We start from the raw sequence: 22,564 nt of genomic DNA, 5'->3' as shown, positions 1-22,564 counted from the left end.
CGACCTCGGCCCGTTAAATACCCTGTGAGGCCGTCCTCCATCGCAGCTCAACTCCTCCCCCCCCCCCCCCCCCCCCCCCCCCCCTCCCCCACACTCATCCATTCATGCGCTCCTCAGCCTTTCGTGAGCTCCTCATCTAATTTTTATTTTTCCATCTGCTCATGCCCGCCATCCTTCGCCTGCAGACTGCAGCTGTCGATATCGGCTGAGTACACCATTACGTCCCGGCTGCCCCCTTTAATGTCTAGATCAAACATGGACACTTGTAGACGCACGCGCACACTCTGGCACACAGTCAAATTCTCTCACGCACACACACACACACACACAAATGCATGCATCTACACACTCACAGGTACCCACACACGTTTCATAACACCTTTCTCTCTCGATTCGCTCTCTCTCTATCTCTCTCTCTCTCTCTCTCTCTCTCTCACCGTTTCTCATCTCCCTCTGATGAGTTGGTGTCCTGCTCATTGGACATTGGCTCCATTCGGCGTCAGTCCCATTCAGCGGCCAATCACAGGATACCGAGGCGGGCCACAACCTCGCCTGCCGGCCTAGCATTCGCAGGCGGCCGCGTCAGTCGATGGCCATCTCCATGGCGTCAGGCAGTGATTGGCCGGCAGTAACGCGGCGGGCTCAGGCATACGCAGCGACCGGATGATTGGCTGAGAGAGAGAGAGAGAGAGAGAGAGACAGGGAGAGACAGGTCAGAAATCGTGTTGATCGATAGTGCACTTTTCCATGTTATGATGAACACTGACACATATGTTAGGGTGACGTGCCAGAAGAAAATCAAAGCCACTATTCTTATTATCATCCAGCCGTTCTCTTCCTGCCCCCACAAAGGACAGGAAAATACAGAGCTTTGCCATTGGTCCTTTTTGCTGTACCGAACCGCGGCGCGTTAGTTTGCGTTTTCACGACCAGTCTAGGCCGTACCGTGCCGTGCCGTACCGTACCGTACCGTACCGTACCGTACCGCACCCGAGATGGACCAGCTCCGAGGTCGGGCCAGAATGACCCCGCCCCGCCTCAGAGAGCCCTGCGCTGACGTCAGCAGTAGCTGTGTCTCAGAGTGTGGGGGCATAGACCGATAAAAGTATAATAAACTGTATGGTCTCGTGTGTGAGATGGATCCCCCTGGATGAAGAGTATGGCTGCTGGAGTCCCCAACAGCTTGATTCTTTATTATTCGTTCATTCCTATAACTAAATACGCCTTATTAAGAAGGGTGATGAAGGTTTAATAGAACAGCGATGATGTCAGTCTGACGGTATCCTCTTGCAAAACAAAATCACATGTTAAAGATTTGGTTCAGATTAGCCTTGGTGTAAGGAATGGACAATGGACTTTATTTCACACTATAAGATCGCTGATTGATATCAATGCATTTTTCCCAAATAGGACTTATATTAAGGAAACAAAACCTTCACTCATTCCTTACTCTGTTTCAAGGGGGCAACAGATTTTACAATCAACAAAGGGGAACCGTCTTAACTTAAATCCTCAATGCCTCCTTAGAGCTTCTCAGAAGTCATGTGTGCTGTTATTGCCCTTTTTATGATTACCACAGCCAAACATTTAATGAATTAAACCAGTGTGTCCCAAGATGGGCTACACGCAGACAGACGCATCCCTTTGGAAATGCAGGGGTTTGGGGGGGGGGGGGCACTTTGAGGTGGGACGGGAGAGAGAATTAAATGTATTGTAGCGAGGGGGAAAAGCTCAATTCCACTGAAGTAAAGCACAGGAAAAACAAACTATCGGTAATGTGTTGCACACAACGACAGTAAATATAGGCTGCCCTACCCGAGTGCCGACAACAGTGCCAAACTCTTATTGAGCCGCTGTGCATGGAACGCCCAAGCCAGCCGATGTGACCTAGTGTTAACCAGAGATGATGTAATCAATGCCCTCGTCCAGGGGTCAGAAGGTCATTGGACGAATGCCACGCGTGTCTGACATGTCACAGCGCCGCAAGAACAGTGAGGGGGCGGGGTGTGTGGTTATGAAAGTGCCTTGAGCGGTCACCGGATACACAAGCGCTCTATAAACGGAGTCCATTTAATTTCCTTTTAACCAAAGGAAATGAAACAACTTGAAATAATTGAAAGAAATAAGATAGAAGAGATTCAGATTTGACTAAAACGTCCATCCACAGTGTTGGATGAAGGGACCGGGACAATCTCTGAAAGGGTTGTCCCCACAGTGATTCATTACAGGCATTGAAGCGTCTTCATTAGCATCGGCGGCGCCTGAGTACGGTTCACGCGCACGGACCACTCAAACAGAGCAGTGCCCATCGGTGAGGCAGCTACAACACCCCCCACCGCACAGCAGTGTACGGGCCCGTGTCTAATGAAGAATGGATGCGAGCCTGCAGACAGCCACATCACAGACCTGGACGTAAATAGACGTGTGCACTTAGGTTGAACCTCTTGGCAGAACTCTGTGTGATTATGTGGGCCTCGGTTGAACTGTAGGAGCAGAAGCTCCAGGCGCCACTGCATCTGACTCGGTCTCATCTCATTTATCTATTTTTTTATCCCCACAATTGCTCATCTGATATAAACTTCCCTAATCGTGAGCCACTACCAGCCCCAGTGGTTGAATTAGGAACTGATTTTAGGCAGTTGCCAAAATCGTTATATTTGCATAAACATACATGTTTGTCTAGCGTTTGAGGCTACTCTGTTATTCACATATTTATGAGGATTGTTTAATGTAAATGGTTCATTTGAATTAAATATACGAAACGCAACAGGAGTTTGTTAATAGGCTTTAATAAGAGAGTTGTATTAGCATGGGCAAAGACGGGTATAATTACGGGTCAGTAATACTGTGTCCACAGTCCACACACTGCTCTCACAATCAAAAGCAAAGGGGGGTGGGGGAGAGAGGGGAGTAGTGCTTGGACAGTGTGTATCTGGCTTGTTTGTTATCTACACAGCTATGGAAACGCATACTCGTTGCCTTTTCCTATAAAGCGAATTTCAGAACTCCAACTGGAGTGGACAAACAGCGCGGACCTCGTAAAGAAAACCACATGCAACATTCCTCCGGGTCCAAATCGGTTGCAGCAGAGCCTCGATGTAGCCTTATAAAAATAGGACAGACAGCCTGCCTCCCAGTGGCGTAACTATCGGTAAGCAGGGTATGCGGGTGCGTACGGGCCCGGGGCCAATCACCGGGCCCGTACGCACCCCCCCCCCCCCCCCCCCCGGCAACAATCGTAACGGGGGGGGGCCCGCCTTGAACATCCTGCATATACGGGCCCGTCGTTGCCTTGTTACGCCACTGCTGCCTCCATAGCATGAGCACCAATAAGGTTCGTCAACATCCTGCAAACCTGGCAGGGACCAGCGCTATTCACCTCCAGAGGAATCCCGCCGGCGCAATTCACGAATCTGGGGGAGCGGTTCTCCCTTGCTCCGACAAAAACGTGTTCACTGGTTTTTGAACGCCCTCATAACGTTAAGATCCCATCCACACACACGGTACAGTCATCAGCAGCTCAGGGCCGTTGCCTGACGTCGTCAGCGTCAGACGGACCCAGCGACCCGTTGCGGGTGATCCCATACAGCCTGATCCGGGATCCCGCCCTCTCCCTCGAACCCTCGTACCCGCCAAGCTGTCAAAGCCTCTTTCTACCACCTTTTGCATTATTGCAAAGAACAGGCCCTCCCCTTCACGTGCAGCTGAGACGATGACCCAAGCCTTAATTTCCTCGCGATCTTGACTATTGCAGCACACTCCTCTAAGGCATCTGCGCTGGTTGCATCGATAATAAACCCCAATGGGTCCGGGAAGGCATCCGACTGACACACACAGAGTCCTGGCACCACCTCATCCCTCTCCTCAAGAACCTCCACTGGCTGCCTGTCCCCCGCCGAATCCACTTCAAAAGACCTCCCTTACAAAGCCCCCCCCCCCCCCAAGACATCAGCGACTCAGCGTCCCTCCAGGGTTTCAAACCCAGCCTCAAAACCCATCTTTTCTCTACTGCCTTGTCTCAGCCCCCCCCCGTCCACCTCTGTGTTCGGTCCGTCTGCCCGTTGTCTGTTTCACCGCCGCCGCCCCCCCCCCACCTGTAAAGGGTCTGGGAGACTATAAAAGGGCTATTTCAGTCCCGTCGATTATTATCCCCCCAAGGTGCAGGGCTTATCAGAGAGGGCGCTTTGCAGGCCTTTCGTTTTGCATACAGTCACCGTGCCGCACAACAGCGCCTGAGACCCCCGGCTGAGGCCAGAGGCCCCTGGCTGAGGCCAGAGGCCCCCAGCCGAGGCCTGGTCCCTGGGGGCCACCGTCACACTACCTCCCTTCCCCAACACTGATTTCATTTATATACACGCGCTTTAAATAACGACTTATATACTTCGTCCGGACACATTGTAACTTCTTCCTTACTTACTTTGGACACGTCAGATATAGCTAAGTACACTTTTTTTGATTTGTAAACCACACAAATCAAAAAAAATCTCCTCTTATTTTAGTTGGTCTGCTCCTTTTATGTCACAGGGGCCGGGCTGGTAGGTTAATAGTAAACTAGTGAAGATAGCACACATACAGCATGGGACACATCTAGAGATGTCCGATATTATCGGCCCACCGATATTATCGGCCCACCGATATTATCGGCCCACCGATATTATCGGCCCGATATTAGCATAAAAATGTAATATCGGTCAATATCGGTATCGGATTTTTTTTGCCTTAAAACCGATTTTTTTTTTTTTTTTTTTTTTTAAATAGCTCAAATAAATGTTTTCAAAATTGTGCAGTACAGTGCACATTGTAATTGACTCATATTTGTGCATTTATTCAATTAAGGTTATTGAGTTTTAGTTAAAGAAACATACTGCTATGTTGTACATAGTTGTTCAGGTACAATGTTTTATCATTTGTGAAGTCAAGTTTGCCCTATTTGTTGTGGGCATTGTCAAGATTACCTCAGGGAGAGTGTAATCCAAACTGTTGTCTGAGACCATTAAAAAAATAAAAATAAACATGGCACTTTTCCCTTAAATTAAGTTGAAGTATTTTTCTTATTTTGCAATGTTAACATTTGGAAAGCCTTGTTGCATTCAAGAATGCATCCAGTGGGGCATCACAATAACATTAAGCATGTTGTGTTAATTCCACAACAGGAGATATGTAATGTTACCTAAATTAGGTTTGAGGAAAAATAAATAACCCAAATATCGACATCGGTATCGGCTGATATCGGAATCGAAAATTTAGAGTTGGACAATATCGCATATCGGATATCGGCAAAAAAGCCAATATCGGACATCCCTAGACACATCCCCTGGTTCATAAAACCAGCATACCCCTATTCAGTGTCATGAGCAAAACCTGTGTTGTAACTACGGCAACACCTCCCTGAAGGGGGCCTATTCTGGAGCAAATGATGCTTGGCTGCTAGATGCAGTGACCTGTGGGAGTTGTAGTGTACAGTCTTAGTGCCGGTGCCTGTGAGCACACGACCCCGCCACAGGAGGGCGCTAAGCTCCCCAAAACAGCCGTGAACCCAGAGTTGACGTGAGCTGACATGAGCTGGCCTCGCTAATCCATGGTTACACCTGGAAGACTTTGACCATGACTCCTGGGTTATTTCCGAAATAAGCTCATTGTATAGGTTTAGCATACTTTGTATAATGAAGTATATCTTATCCATATTTAAAGCATGTTGGATTATTTCATATGGTTAGATTGCTAGATGTGACATTACTCCAGACCAAGGTATCGTTGTGTAATATATCTATAGAATATATATAGAGAGCTTGACGAAGAGTTAGCTAGTCCTCAATCGATCATGTATCTTCAAAATATATTTAATTTTGCCTCATTCATCCAAGATGGGTAATGAGGTTCACAGCAGAAAGTATAGGACTGATATAGCTTACACTTACTGAATGTGTTGAATGCACTAAATAAAATTGATCTTTATACTTAATATCTGGTAGTACAATGTAAAAAGGAAATGTACACATTATAGACATCAAATTCAAACATCTTTATGATTGTCTATACGGTATGATACAAGTGTCTAAAGTGTCTTATGTGATTATAATGTAGTCCTGTACTCCGTGACTGTACTGGACTGGTGCTATTACTTGACCCTGAGAGCGTATAGCCCTCGAATCCTTCAGCGATAAAGGGAAATAATGTTGGTATTTCAAGTGCATCACTTCAAAATAAGCATAACAAACCAGAACTATCTTTAGAAAGATACCAAATGCCAGTGTTATGAATTAGGTGGAAAAAAACAAGCAAATTAAAAACGTGTAGAATATAGCATCTGATAAGCTGTAGTTATAAAGGTTCACCAGCAGAGGGAGTGAGAGAGTGGCGGCTGGGATATTGTTTCATGAACCTTGAACATAAGACGGTTGGCAGTATTATGAAAGCAGACAGACCAGTATCCAATCAATGGGAAGACATGTGACTTCATTCTTTTAAGACAATAATCGTTTCCTTGATTGTGTTAGGATCTCAGTGGCTAGTTCGAAGTCTTGGTTGATGTATAAACCGGGACCATGGATCGATCTTATATTTCATTTATTAACTATTAAGGTTTGAATATTAGTTAGTTAATCAATGAGAATATTAATGTCCATGTTTTATCTATGGTTGTGGACTCTTTGGCTATCTCTGAGTATCTATTCTTCTGTCATTAGAATCAGCCTAGCCTGTTTATAGAGATGTCATAGCCAGTAAATAGCAGACTGAATGCTGCTAGCCTGTGACTAGCAGACTGAATGCTGCTAGCCTGTGACTAGCAGACTGAATGCTGCTAGCCTGCTGTGACTAGCAGACTGAAAACTGCTAGCCTGTGACTAGAAGACTGAATGCTGCTAGCCTGTGACTAGCAGACTGCAGGTGGCTAGCCGTGACTATCAGACTCAATACTGCTAGCCTGTGACTAGCAGACTGAATGCCGATAGCCTGCGACTAGCAGACTGCATGCTGCTCCCTGCTAGCCCACGTTCCTGCTATACAGGACTTTTTGGCATCCCCTAAGTTTTAGCCACTGTGATTAATAGCAATTGATCTATCAACATAATCGTATATGTCTTTGACTTCTTTTGACTGTGAAAACACTTAATTATAACCGTTGCCTTGTGTTCTACATGTGTGAAAGGTTAATTAATTATAATTCTTTAATTGAAGGATAGGGCGGTACACCAACTTATCGTCACCTGTGTGATGGTGTGCCATGACATGCATTTTGCAACACCGTCATAACCGAGACAAAACGACAATAGCCTAACCCTTCTGTAATTGTCCTAATTTGTTACACTTTAATTACTTGAAGTCATTATAAAGCAGTGGTCACCAAACTGTCTATGGAATTTCAAGTAGATCACAGACATGACGCAGAAACAAAACAAACGTACCATGAGAAAACCGGTTTTGACAAAAGCAAGACAATTAACTTGAGAAACGTCCATGTGACACTTCTAACTGTGGTCAAAATATAACGGCTGCTTTGTGGTCCATTGGGACACTGTTCACAAATGTTCCTTTCTCATAGAACACATAAAGTGTTTCTGCACATCATATGTTCCCTGAATAACATGACCAATTTAATAACTAGCACTGAACTAAAGATACAACAAGAAGGTCTGTCTGAATGATCGTTTTAGTCATCATTTCATTACTTTTATCCTCTTTAATTTCATTCATCCAATCATTTTAAATAGGTTTTTTGCTTTGTTCCTGATTTGACTTCATGTTCCTTTCTGCTCACTAAAACATTGGCAAACTTAATAGAATATTTTCGTCAGAGTTCTAGTTAGCTTTTGTGAACAGTTCTGGTGTGGGAACCTTGCCAATTTTTGCTTTGTTGTACACCTTTAATTTCAAGTTGACAATAGATACTTTTAAGAATGCATAATACTCTCCCTGGTCTCTGGACACATACCATTTACTTTATATATTATCGAAATAGTACATTTAATGACCAAATGTCCAAAAGTACAGTGAAATAAATCTTATTTACTCATGCATAAAAGCCATGTAATTCATCAAAGGGTCAGGAATAACAGGAACATGTACAGATTACTGTCTAATAAGGTACCACTGAGTATCAACTTTATCACAGCGGATTTTATGGAGATTAATACTAAAATTGGTTTATCTTCCACCCCTACTTTTGAAAAAAAATTTGCTCATCGAACACCATTCGAGGAGCACCATTCAGTACTATTCACTCACTGTCCTGCCTGTCCTTATAACGCATCCTTTTACATGATTAATGATGGGTACACACAGAGGTCTTCAATAGGGGGTCCGCGACCCCTACGGGGTCCGCAGAGGTACTGCAGGGGGGGTCGCGAAAGTTTTGGTTGATTCGACATTATTTTTATATTCCCCCCCTGCAAATTTTTCCACAAATCGAAATGTCTTTAAATACACATTAACATGAATCCAACACACAAGCTGCGTTTACATGGACACTTCTGAACCGATTTCTAATCGGAATAGATCTATTCCTATCATGCGATCCGAATGTACTGTATATACGGCATTTCCAAAAGCGGTAAGTGTACGTTTGTGTGTCTCTCGCGCACAACTGACGCATCTGGACCGGCGGCGACATTTTTATGCATTTGATTTTAATGAAAGCCCAGCAGGGGATAGCTTTTCTCTGCCTGCTCCTTCAATTAAGAAGAACAGCACAGCGACGTCAGTTTCTCATCTGGTCTTTATATATACCCCCCTCCTCCACCGCAAACATGACGTATTTGGATGACAGTGCGCAGCCAAGACTGTTGGGATAATGTACAGAACGCCGGTCATTATCGGAAAAATAAGCGATCAGCAGAGAAATAGTTTGCCAAAGACGTTGACGTCGCTTAGCAACCGGACACGGTGGGGTTGAGGTTACTGGACTACTTGTAGAGGAGTAAGAAAGACGTGAATCAGGCAAAAAGATAACAGTAACTAGCATCACTAATTTTCGTCTCCACATTTATGTTTGAAAAATGTCAATTTGAATAGCTTTTATGCATGATTACATGCAATTGACAGACATTGTTGATCTTGGCAGGTATCCGTTTATTATGTTATGTTATGTTTATGAATGGCAGTGGCATGGCCACCCTACTCACTGTACCTCGCACATGTTTAAAATAAAAACATGGATATATGAACCTGTGTATTATTTGAATATCTTATTATTGAATGCAAAATAACAAAGTACATTTATACATGGCACTATAGGACCAGTTTAAAATAAAGCACAATTTTATACAATATATAAGTAGGGGGTCCCTGCTCCATCTTTCCATCAGTTCGGGGGTCCTTGGCCTGGAAAACGTTGAAGATCCCTGCACTAGATGAATTTTCAAATTAAGAAAACTCGAGAGACCATACACATTACGATAGATTAAGATACATTTCATCGGTTTGGTCTTTTAGTGTGTGGAGGAAACGATTTCTGCCAACAAACACTAAACGACTCCATTCTCAAACAATCCGATTCCCAACTCTGGAAATCTCAGGGGAAATTCTAGCTATTCTAGCTTTCCAAAAGTTTTTGTCAGAAATGTATAGAGGTAAAAACGTTGTTGCCACAACTACAAGCAGTTCCTCCATTCCGGCAGACCACCTCACTTTTGCTTTTGCTGCCATGGCTTCTGTTATGATAACCTGAGGAATTGTTGGTATTACGTTAAGTCAGCTTGGCTCCCAATTGGCTAACGTCTTTCCAACATGACAATAAATTGCCTCCATACTCTTTTGTCTCCGGGGTTCCCCCCCCGCTACAGGGTATCGGATTGTAAACAATGAACACGTTTAATATTTGTGGATTCGAATCAGTGAGGGCCCGATCGCTAAAAAAGACACTCTTAACATCTCCCACACCACAGTATAATCCGCGAAAAAATTGGGAACTTTGCTGCGGAGCTGGAAGGAGGAAATCAGGCCCAGAATCTGGCTAAATATCCTGCAGTGTGTGTACCCAGCATTAGCCGTTCTTGTTCTTTATCCTCGTCTCATTTTCCTCAATGCAAATCGCCCACATCTACTGCGGATGTCTGTCTTCTGCTAGCTGTGTGTGTGTGTGTGTGTGTGTGTGTGTGTGTGTGTGTGTGTGTGTGTGTGTGTGTGTGTGTGTTTATGCGTGCGTTCGAATGGTGGTGCAGCCTAGAGAATGTGTAGTGTGTAGAAAGAGAACGAGAGTGAGTCAGAGTATGACAGTATTGAAACGCACACAATTCATATGACCCCTGCGCTTATTAAAATCCCGAAGCTCAAATTCACAGAGTTTAGTAGGAGTATAGTAATGTCTGAACGAGGTGTCTATATGGAGTAAGTAGGTGTGTGTGTACACACACACACACACACACACACACACACACACACATACACATACACATACACACACGCACACACACACACACTATACTCACTCACACACACAGCTTATCTCCTTGCTATGATTAATTTCTTTCTCTTCTGGAGCCAAATAATGGCTTCCATTTTTCTCAGGCTCCTCAGCCCGATCTCTTTCGCAGTTTTTTTTTTTCCTTTCTTCCTCATCTCTCATGCCATCGAAAACCAATCCAAAGAACAGTTGGTAAAAAAAATAAAAAGACTTTCTCAAAGTTTCTAAAGCCATGAAGCCACACATTCAGACGGGGGGGGGACGGGGGGGGACAGGGGGCGTGTTCGCAAAGCTGGAACAGATTTCCATCCTCACGCAACACTGCAGGCTTTTAGTTTGTGGCTTTATCATTGGCCGGGATTTGCATGAGAAAGACGGGGCTGTCAGGGGAAGCCTTGCTCAATGGCACTCAGCCCCGGCACTGCCTCTCACCTGACGAGACTGACGGGGGTGTCAAGTCTTTAAGTACAGCAACCAGGTTTCCCTCGCCCCCATCTCTCTCTCTCTCTCTCTCTCTCTCTCTCTCTCTCTCTCTCTCTCTCTCTCTCTCTCTCTCTCTCTCTCTCTCTCTCTCTCTCTCTCTCTCTCTCTCTCTCTCTCTCTCTCTCTCTCTCTCCAAGAATCCTTCACACCTTAGACTGCAAGTTGTGTTTTAAGGACATGTCAGGAATGAAATAAACAATGACAACAATCACACAACCGACCACAATAGGTAGGATACGATATGAGATTGCATTGGCAAAACATTGATCTTGAAGTCTCAACATCTACAAAGCCTTCACTTCCCATTTGGGAGGAAAATTCATAATGACCTGTTATTTAATTCATTTCTGATATAATTAAAAATATATAGGAATAGAGAAAAACTGGGATGTGTGTAATTAAAACATCTCGTTCTCTCTTAAGGACAATAGCAACATGATTAAAATGTTCAGACTATATGCTTTTTATTTTTCTGCACCGGAGACTCTTCCCTCTGGATGATTCTGCCTCAGTGCCGTGGCATGAATAATACATGATAATTACATTCAATTATTCATGAGCAATGAGTGATTTCACAGTTACTGTTATTAATCGTCCATGCAAAAAGTACTGCACATAAATACATGTAATGGCTTATGCTACAAGCATTTAAAAGTAACACACACAGAATAGATTTTTTAAATCTGCATAGATGAACGAATCCCACGCATTATGAAAAGGCACATCCAAAACAAAGCATCTCTCAAATCGCATTTTTAACGAGGTAACAAAAACCGACCCAAACTCTTCAAAGTCCACATCAGAATTGTATTATTCAGACTCCCGACTGAAGCTCCCTAATTATGGGATGTGTGGTGATGCTGCCTGCTCTCTTCCAGAGTACATCATCTGCACGTCACGTGCGCTAACAGTAATCTGCTGCATTGGAAGCGCTTGGCGCGCTACCCAGTTTCAATTGTTGTATTTCATATTGACAGCTATTTGCTAATGTATTCGAAGATATAGAGATGCACGCACGCGCACACACACACACACACACACACACACACACACACACACACAAATGCATGCATCTACACACACACACACACATACACACACACACACACACACACACACACACACACACACACACACACACACACACACACACACATGCATGCATCTACACACTCACACACACACACACACACACACATACACACACAAACACAAACCCACACACACAGATTGAACGTTCATAGTATATTGACGTGATTTTGAATAACGTCTCCCTCTTATCCATAATAGAAAATATCCAATTGAATTGTGCTGTATTGCACAGGAGAACTCTATTGGGGTTTGCTCATGTCAAACAAAGTCTCGTAAATCACGAGCCCTGTTAAGTGGTGGATATTGCATCGGTTCCTGCGAACACGCAGACACGCACACCCGAATCACATTGACCTTCAGAAATCCACAAATTTAGCCATCTCCAAGCCCCACTTCTGCTCACTTTTCCTTTCCTGTTTTTCACAGTCTGTCTCTCAGGCCGGCTCTCGCCCTCCTCTGCTCTCAATTGGCTCGATTCGTTTGGAGGAAAGGGAGGAAGCGGTGCAGGAGAAAAGCCGCAGAGACTATTATAGCATCTCTCTCTCTCTCTCTCTCTCTCTCTCTCTCTCTCTCTCTCTCTCTCTCTCTCTCTCTCTCTCTCTCTCTCTCTCTCTCTCTCTCTCTCTCTCTCTCTCTCTCTCTCTCTCTCTCTCTCTCTCTCTCTCTCTCTCTCTCTCTCTCTCTCTCTCTCTCTCTCTCTCTCTCTCTCTCTCTCTCTCTCGGCTGGGCCGTGCAGTATAGGGTAGCCCGGATCGATGCCTCCGCCTGCTGACAGGGCATTCAATCTGCCATCTTTGTTCAGCAATCGCTTTTTCCTCAGTTCAGAGGAAGAGGAAATAATCAAAAGTGCCCCGGCTCCGTGTTCAGAAATCCATCGCTCAAACACCACGGCCCCGCCCTCTCCTCTCGCTCGGTGTGGACGTGCTGGGAATGACGGCTGAGAGATTTAGATCCAGCAGTTCATTGTTTGAGAAGAAATAAGGACCGCGAGCACAACGGGAACCAAACTAGAGGTGTGAATCTTCACTGGCCTCAGCCTCTAATCGCCGGAGCCTTCGAACCCATCAACGGTTCGATTCCCGATGTATTGCATTGTCAATGTTATATATAACTGCACTTGGCTACTTTTCATCAATCAACAAAAAAGTAGTAAGATACATTTGAACTATTGTTTTATTCAAAAGGAGCAGAATGCTTTCAAAAGTCAGACTACAACAGTTTATAATATGAAAAACTGCATTTTTCAATAGCAGCATCGGTTTGCATTGCAAATGTGCTGCATCTACAAAAATAAGCTTTTACATGGCAGCTCTAAAACATGGCACCTCCAGAATGTGGCTAGAATCACAAAGATGACTGAACACAAAGCACTGCCTGAGCCAGAAAACAAGAACATGACAGTGAACGCAACATGGCCTTATATCAAATGATAAAGTCTGGGCTACATAGTGAAGAATAGATAGTGCCATTTTGTGTTGTGTTTGTTCAAATGAATGTTAAAGAAAATGGTCAAATAAAGCCCTAGCCTACCTGTCCTGGTTCATCATGTTTATCCCGGTATAAATGAAAGTACATTTCCACCTTTGTAGTCGAAGTAAGAGACATAAATTGCTCAGTGCTCAGCAGGAATTGAGAGGATCTTTCCAAAGATCAACTGCTGATCCACATGCTCTGGTTTGAAAGCAATTCCTTTTGAAGTGACCTCTTCCCCCCCGAAATGGCGAAAGCCCTCTCTACAGAAACACTTATACCTGGGCTCTTTAAATGGCCTGCAGGGAAAATGTGGTCGCGTCCAAATGGGACCCCACGGAGACGCCCCCGGTTTTAAAGGACCCTCAGCGAGAGGCAGAGATGGGGCTTTAACAGTATCCCTCCATTTCCTCCACAACGCTGGCCTCGGTGGTCTTGGGGTGTACTGTACCTTCGGTCAGAGTACCTCCCGGTAAACTCAAGAGCATAATGAGGCCTCCATTTTTGGAGCGGCCTCATTATGTAGTCCTACAGTCCCCAACAGCCAGCACTACCTCTTCCGGAGTACCTGTTCCCACAGGCGCCTCATCCCCTTGTAGCCGTCTCACGCTGTGTTCGAGCCACAGAAAGAAGAACAGCGTTAGGTCTACAATTAGCACTTTCTCAGTCAATTAAATTAAACTCAATAACTGTTCTTCTCAGTCGGGTAGAACCTTCACACCTTGTCGCTGCTCGAGATTGTAATGAAAATGTGAAGGTGTTTTTATTGCCCGTGTTTTACATGAAACACAGTGAAATGACCTAGTAATAGGGCTTTGACTCCGAACTTTGTCATTCGAATATAATATATATAATAATAAATATAATTAATTAGAACGAATATTAGGCAGCCCTTAATATTGGAACCTGTTATGGGCAGGCCAAGAAGGAGAGACGTCGGAGAACCCCACGCAGTCTATTCATAATATTGTAAAGACCACGGAAGAGGCAGTGAATGAAGTATTGATTAGACAGCAGTTTATTAGAAACCTAATAAACCGTTGGAACACGCAAGACCGGTAACCATAGCAACGCCGGTAAACAAACCTCGTGAAGCCCAATCCAGGTCTTACGAATATTAATATTAATAAACAAACGAACTTCGAATATGATTTTTGTGCATAAGTCAAAGCCCTATAATGTAGTCAGCCCTCTGCAGGCCTTCTCTCTCTCTTTTCTACGATGAAAGCAGTCGTTTAAAGCGGGGCTCCAGGGCAGAGGCTGTGCGAGGGTGCCCTCCTCTGTCTCACCGTTGTACCGATGAAGGAGATCTGCTGGGCTCTTTGGAGCGTCTCCAATGGTGTCTGTTACGTTCTCGAGGAGTTGTTTGTTGTGGACAAATGAGACCAACAGCAGGATAGCTCTTCTCTGACATCAACGTAGTGGCATCCTTCAATGGCTTTAAATGCCTTCACAGCCCGCTCTGCATTCGACTGTTGAGAGGTTGGACTCTCTCCTGCTAACCGTAGGAGACAGCAAGGTGCCCCGAATCGCAGGTTGTTCTCAAAACCTGTGCCCCACATTATATGCGCTGTTCCAGCTGGTGCAGAATGCCAGTTTTTTAGTTTATGACCTGGCAGGCCAAGGAGTTACCATCTGCAAGGGGCTTGCAGATGCCGGTGGTTCGCGATATCTTGAAATCAGTCTTCTTCTTCAAAGAAGCCTGGAGAACGTGGATAATTGAGGCGCCCTGCTGTGATGTGAGATTCAGCATATGAGCGAAGCATTTCAGTAGGAGCAAAAATTCTCAGACTTGAGCTGCAACAAACGTGCTAAGATGTGTTATCCATCAGCAGCACTACATCTTAGTGGTTAGCCACCGTTCTTCCACCACATTATTCAGTTCCTGCCAGATGACATCCCAAGTGACTAACTGCTCTCGTCTGCAGCACATGGGATAAAAGATGCAAGTCCTCCTCGCTTGTATGATGTGCCGTTATTGCTACATAAAAGTCAGTAGCGACACGAGTCCAGAATCACATGTAATGGTTACTCAGCCTGCTCTACTCATTGACTCCATTACCTGTGCTTTGGTTTCACTATAAAGTGCCGGTTTAGCCGTTTCTGTCACCAAGGGATCTTTTGAAACTGTGGCTCGAGGGATTTCAGCAGGTGGCCAAACCCGGTGTTGTTTACGACTGAATAAAGCAGTAGATCCTTTGCTATGAAAGCTGCACCAGATTGGGTGCAGCCTTCCCGTTTCGCTTTCTCAGAACTGGAAGGCAAAGTTGAATGCGAGACTTCAGTTCATGGCTGAGGAGCTCGACTTGCTGTATTTTATATGGTTAGCGACGTTAGCTCAGGGGAAAATGGCTAATGTAGCGTCCTCAAATTTGACGTGTTACAAAAGTATTACAGTTTTGTGGGGAGCTTCTAAACACAGCGCATCTTGTCCAGTTCATTCTTCCCTCTAAGTTCATACAATTTGAAAAACTTGGCCCAGATATCCACTTTGAAAATACTGGGTGCATTATTTATCATTTGCGGTGGATGTCTGCCTCCCTCTGCCATGTCTCCCAACTGACGCAGAAGAAAGCCAAACGTTCGGCCCGATTCAATGCAAAAAGCGTTGCTCCGAATCGTCCAGGTCTGCATCGTGATTCATTTTAGACCCCAGACATTTCCTCATTTGTACTAACGATGAGAAATGAGGAATGTTTTATTTAAGAAAATTGTATAAGAGCGCTCTATTAACGAGGATTAATGCACCTGAACCAATGCATTTCTCCTTAAATCATCATCTTGTGCTTTTGCCATTATTACCCATATCTCATGGCATCTTAATATGTGCAAAAGCTGGGGGTATGAGACGCTTGCTGAGGTCCATAAAGCCTCGCTTACAGTAGGCAGTACAGTGTCTAGACCCTCCCCTTAAAGCGAGAGAGGCAGAGTGGTTGCCGGACAGAAAGAAAGCACTCTGGGTTTTAAAACTCACGCTGGCCACACTAAAACGACCGTCTCCTAACAGTAGCCACAGTTGTGCTCATCAATTAAACAAAAGATTTGTGTTTGACCGCGGTTCACGACAGGCTTTTAACGAGAACCAACCACAATGTCAAAGTAGTGTCTGGAACAAGAAGCTTAAGGTTTATGTGGGAGACAGAGCAGAGACATCGGCAGATCTCAGAGTCCTTCTTCCTTCAGTTTAGTGATGGTATCGGCCCCCTAAAAGCCTCATCAAAGCATCCCTCGAGGAGAGCTTCGGCTGCCCCCCCCCACCTTCCTTCGGTTTGAGCTCGGTCGAGACGAGTCTTCCCATATCTCTGGTCCTTTCACCTCCCATATCTCTGGTCCTTTCACCTCCCATATCTCTGGTCCTCTCTCCTCCCATATCTGTGGCCCCCTTTCCTCTCATATCTCTGGTCCTCTCTCCTCCCATGTCTCTGGTCTTTTCTCCTCTCATATCTCTGGTCCTCTCTCCTCCCATGTCTCTGGTCTTTTCTCCTCCCATATCTCTGGTCCTCTCTCCTCTCATATCTCTGGTCTTTTCTCCTCCCATGTCTCTGGTCCTCTCTCCTCCCATATCTCTTCCTCTGTCCTCTCATATCTCTGGTCCTCTTAAGTAGGGATGTCCCGATCCGATATTGATATCGGAAATCAGTCCGATATCAGCCAAAAAAGTGAATATCGGATTTTATCGGACTGAATCTAAAAACTCCGATATAAGCGCTCCGATATAAGCTGTCCATTTACCGCTCCAGGACTTCTATAATAGGTGACTCTGGTTTGATCACACTCCAACACAGTAGGTGGTAATGCCCCTTAATTAACGTTGGTGCCGGCCGCGGAAGAAGAGCGTCTCTGATCCAGCATGCACAGCCCACGTGATCACAAAAACGACAACGTGTGTGCCTGCAGCAAGGCGTAGTGATGTCGGCTGTGTGGAAGTATTTTACCGTAAACTCAGACAAAGACGTTGCAGCTAAATGCAACATTTGTCAGGCGCAAGTGTCCCGTGGAGGGACAGAACCGGGAAGGTTCAATACAAGCAACCTCATCGCACATTTGAAAAAACACCACAAAAAAGAACATGAGGATTTTCGCGAGAGCAGCAAGGCGAAGCAACAAGCCTCTGGCTCGCTTCAGCAACCCACGCTGGCCGAAAGCTTTGCAAGACGTGACAAACTACCACGGGACAGCAAAAAGGCAATGGCCATAACAGAAAAGATAGCCCAGTTTATTGTGCTTGATGACCAGCCCCTGTCGGTGGTGAGTAATGTTGGGTTTAAACGCTTAATGGAGCACCTCGAACCTCGCTACATTATTCCTAGCCGCCACTACATTGTAGACAAAACTATACCCCGGATGCACGAAGAGGTTAAAAAGTGTATTGCCGCACAGGTGGAGAAGGCAAATGCAATAAGCTTCACCACCGACATCTGGAGCTCAGACCATCGTCCGCTGTCTCTGTTGAGCCTCACTGCGCACTGGGTGGACACTGACTTCACACTGCAGTGTGAACTCTTAACTTAGAGCAGTTGGACAGTGAACAATATTGTGTTGTTTTTGTTGTTTTTGTCCCTGCCCACAGTTGTTTCCGACATATGCTGACAGTAGAAAAATAACTGAAGTGAACTTGAATTGTTTGCACTTTAAAATTTAATTTATTCTATTCAATTGTATAATAATGTTGGTAACCAGTGGTTATTTTGCATTTTAAATATAACATTTTGTTTTTATGGGATTTGTTGAGGTAATACTCTTATGTTGAAGGTTAAAATTTATGTAACCAATTGGTTAATAATAAATGGGTCAGTTTTTCCTATACCTACTGTTGCTGACTATTGTTTTCTGTTATATCACTACAACATCAGTAACAGTAACATCACTTTAGCAAGCCTTTTCTAACATTCCACACAACAAAATAAGGAATAAATATATGCATGATTTGTGCTTATATCGTATCGTATTGATATCGGTATCGGCCAATACTCAAGGCTACAATATCGGTATCGTATCGGAAGTGAAAAAGTTGTATCGGGACATCCCTACTCTTAAGGCAAGGCCTGCTATTTTAATAAGCTTTGAAAAAACAGTGATATAGTAAAAACTGAAAAGGCAGTGGGAGAAATCGTGCAGAAAAACATGAATTATAAGCGCAAAATAATCCTGAGTTGACTAATTCACCAGCTCCACGCAGCCTGCACAAGTGTCAACAGACTAGAGTACTGGATGATTTGGCCGCCTGCCGAAAAGACACGCGCCAATCGCGCACACCGCGGCCACCGCTGGAAACAGAGCGGGAAGGACTGGCACGGCACCAGCTGCCTGCGGCAACACCGAGTCCTCCCACACTCCTCATGAGCACATTGGTTATGGATGGAGAGGAGAGCAATACAGCAGAGAAATGATTCGTGCCTTCCGGTGCGGGAACGCAATGTCAGCCACTGCACAATCAACACACACAGAACTATAACTCAACTATACGTTAAATAAACTTGAGTGTGATGATATGTTTGAGCACCAAATGAAAAGCAGAGGTCTGGGAGGCGTAAAAATGTTAAACCACGTGGTTACAGTTCTGACTTTGTTCATTACAGAGCGTATGTGATAAATGGACATTTTTTAGAGCCAATAAAATGAAATGCTAAAATGCAGCAGGCTACAAATATTCAATCCTAATACAGATTGCTTATAGACATTGTGATACCACTATGAATGACTTGTAATGTTAATTATGCTATAATGCTAATTTGACACTATCCACAACCCATACATTTACTATAAATAATGTAAACTGAAATATATATAAATATACCCGTATGGATATGGATATACCATATTATATATACACAAACACACCCATGTGTTTGCTGGTTATAAACCCATTGCTATTTTAGGAGGCCAATGGAATAGCAGACCGCTTTCCCAGTTTGGAAACACAAGCAGGAATGTGTCCTTGTAGTCACACATGCAATGCAGGCAAGTTGCAGGGGAGGGGCGGAGCGAGCGTGTTGTGATGGTTGCGTTAAATCATGTTGTCACCACCATGTGGCTACTGCTCCGCTTACACCGCTCAAAGGCACAGCCAGACCACGAGACTTAGCACGGGAAAACAGACGAGGAGTGCCCAGCACAGCAGAGCATGTGTTTGGGATCGCCATGTGTTGGTAACTGCGGCCGCCAAGTCGTTTCACTCGGGGGCACACCGCTTTCCTTTTCAGCGATTCGCCTCTCGGCCCGATTGTTCGCGGGTGTTTTATCCTCCGCCACATTTTCCCACCACTTTTTTGGGCTTGTGTTACATTGCCTTGCGAGGCTGTTGTTGTGCGAGCATGGGCCGTGAGCTTCAGCGGCGGTGCTGTTGATAAGACGCCAACCCCAAAGCAATCTCTAAACCCAGGCGTCAACGCTGCTGTGTGTTATTATTGGCATGCTACGTGTGCTACATGGAGGACCTCGCACCCACATGCTACATGTCACAGTAGCAAAGAGTCCCGCATGACGAGTGCTCTGGCAGACGCACTGGGCTAGAAAACAAGTGGGGTTAATTTACATGATCGTTAATTCATGTTTGCGGAGGGAGGGTTGTCCACATTACTGACCTAGCGGAACAGCTCAATCAAGGCTCCTTGGACTTGGGAGAATTAAAACACTTCTCCTTGGGTCCCCTGAGGATGATCTGCACTCATTCAACATTTGGCGCAACGCAACACACGATAAATCAAATCAGTGAGGCGCCACAAGCGGGTTCAGTCAGGGCTGATGTGGAGCAGATGGGGAGACTGAGGACGGAGAAACAGGCAGGGAGGCGGTATGAAGGAGAGGTTGAACACGTCACAACAGCATGCCAAAGACAGAGGAAGAAGAGGAGGATATGGATGAGTAAGGAGTGGGCGGAGAAACGGCATGTGTGGGAAGATCCCCCCAGGGGAGATGGGAAGTGATGATTGTGGAACACCAAATAAACCAAACCAAGACAAGTGGTGTTCAGTGTGGGCGCGCGCACACACACACACACACACACACACACACACACACACACACACACACAGACTCACGCACATACAAGACAACACTAACTCAAGAGAATTGCTGTTAAGTGAAGACACACACACACACACACAGAGGAAACAAGATAACACTAACTCAAGTGAGCGTAAAGTAATCAAATCATCTCATATGGCAGCACAACTGCAACCACAGTCTCTTTGTCCCTCTTTAGTTTATTTCCCTGCCTTTTGATTGGGCCTGGGCTTGAGCAAAGAGCACCAAACAAAAGACGAAAGTCACCCAGATCACTGTGGTTCGGATAATTGAAAAAGTGTATTACACCAGCCCTCAGCGCTTGGATCCAATTAAGATAGACCCCAGAGACTCGTCTGGGGGCTCACTCTGGCAGAACCACCCATCGTACGCTCACACACACACACACACACGGCCACCGACAGACAGTTGAACTAAAGTCGGGTTAAAGGGTTGCGACCTGCGTCCGTATGGAAAGATGTTGTTTCCCTCCTACGGTGATAGCCATGGTAAACCTAGAAATGTGACTTTATGCGACTTTTCAATGCACCTTCCTGCTTTTGTCAGAGTGTGTTTAAGATTAGGCCACTGTCTGTGACTCGCTCACCCGAGGGGAATCAGGCTCTCTGATTGGATGTGAGCCGCCTCGACCCAATGGCGGGAAAACTCAACGAGCGGATGACAAAGCAACATTAATTAAAGTTGAAAAACTGTCAATAGTTAATTTAATGGCAACATCTTGCTTCGCACGCATAGTTGCTTCCCGTCTTGTCGTATGATTTTTTTTATCTCTTCCGTATCGACAAAAGAACAAACGCTCAACGAATCTCTCGTGAAACACAAATTACAACCCTAGACGGTTCTTTCCGCTCACAACGATAGAAACGCTGTCTGAAAAATGCCCTCAAGCATTTGGCAGCAAGAATGCAGATCTGCTTACCTGCTTTTGTTCAGTGTACTGGATTGAAGGGCAGAACTGCTACATTCTGATATTGTATTGCATTTATATAAGCCTATCTAGTAACCATAGGGGTTCCGTCCATTTTGTATTCAATATCATATTACTCAGCCACAGAATAAAGTGATGGAACACACCCACAGTCACACACACCCACGCACAAAAGACAGTGTAATTGGGTCTGTGAATGTGCAATGCTGCAACAACGACTCGATGCACTGTAGGTGTCCATGTTTCAATTTGTGTGTGTTTGTGTGTGCGCAGATGTGATTGTTAGGATTCCAATTCTGTGCATGTGTGTGCTCTCTTATAATTCCCCTTTCTATACTGGTGGGCTTGGGTTGACCACACACACATACGCGCACACACACACACACACACACACACACACACACACACACACACACACACACACACACACACACACACACACACACACACACACACACACACACACACACACACACTTATAAAAATAGTAACCAGCATCAGTTATCTTTTCCTAATTTCAGATAGATACAAATGTCACGCGACTACAATAAAGGCTGCTACGGCAACGCCGCTGCATGCTTATGGAACTTAAAAGATTCTGTTCTCCAAGTAAAACTCCCATGGAGACGTTGAACACAGCCCATCTCAGCATGTGTTGTGCATCGATAAGTGCCATTTCCCACAAGTGCAAGGCAACCCGTAGATTGGCCTGTTGAGTGAATACTAGTAATAGGCTGATCTACTATCTTATTAGCCTAGCCCGCCACTTGAGATAGCATAACCTACAATGTAAAAACACCACCAGTCAAAGCAGCTTTGTCTGCATAGCCCATCCAGAAGAGGAAGAGGAGAATATTAAATAGTTGTAATGGAGGTGGGCTGAAGACTTCTTTGTTGAGTTTGAAGTTCACTTTCTTAAGGACTACTGGGTTTTCCACGCACCTAATCCACTCAGAGACCCGTCCTAGTCTTGATGGCCTTGTCTCGATCTAAGAGGGTTAACGTAAAAGCTAAGTTCACAAGAGAAACAGCATGTTCTTTTGACTTTGTGTGCGTGTGAGTGAGCCCGTGCTTGTGTGTGCGTGCGTGCGTGCGTGCGCGTACGTGCTTGCGTGCGTGCGTGCGTGCATACCTTTGTGCGTGCGTGTGTGCATGTACGTCTG

At 45.0% G+C, this 22,564-nt stretch overlaps 1 protein-coding gene across 1 annotated transcript in view; it reads right to left on the bottom strand.

Annotated features, from left to right (window-relative positions):
- Positions 1-22,564, bottom strand: part of LOC115558949 (thyroid hormone receptor alpha) — a 52,382-nt gene that overhangs the window by 25,612 nt on the left and 4,206 nt on the right. The window contains exon 2 of the mRNA XM_030377502.1: positions 438-671. Coding sequence (XP_030233362.1) covers positions 438-493 — 56 coding nt within the window. The 5' untranslated portion in view covers positions 494-671. The remainder of the gene's footprint in view (positions 1-437; positions 672-22,564) is intronic.

The sequence above is a fragment of the Gadus morhua genome, chromosome 2, assembly GCF_902167405.1.
Source record: "Gadus morhua chromosome 2, gadMor3.0, whole genome shotgun sequence".
NCBI lineage: Eukaryota > Metazoa > Chordata > Actinopteri > Gadiformes > Gadidae > Gadus > Gadus morhua.
The sequence above is the reverse complement of the archived record's forward strand: the minus strand, read 5'-3'. Positions and strand labels throughout refer to the sequence as shown.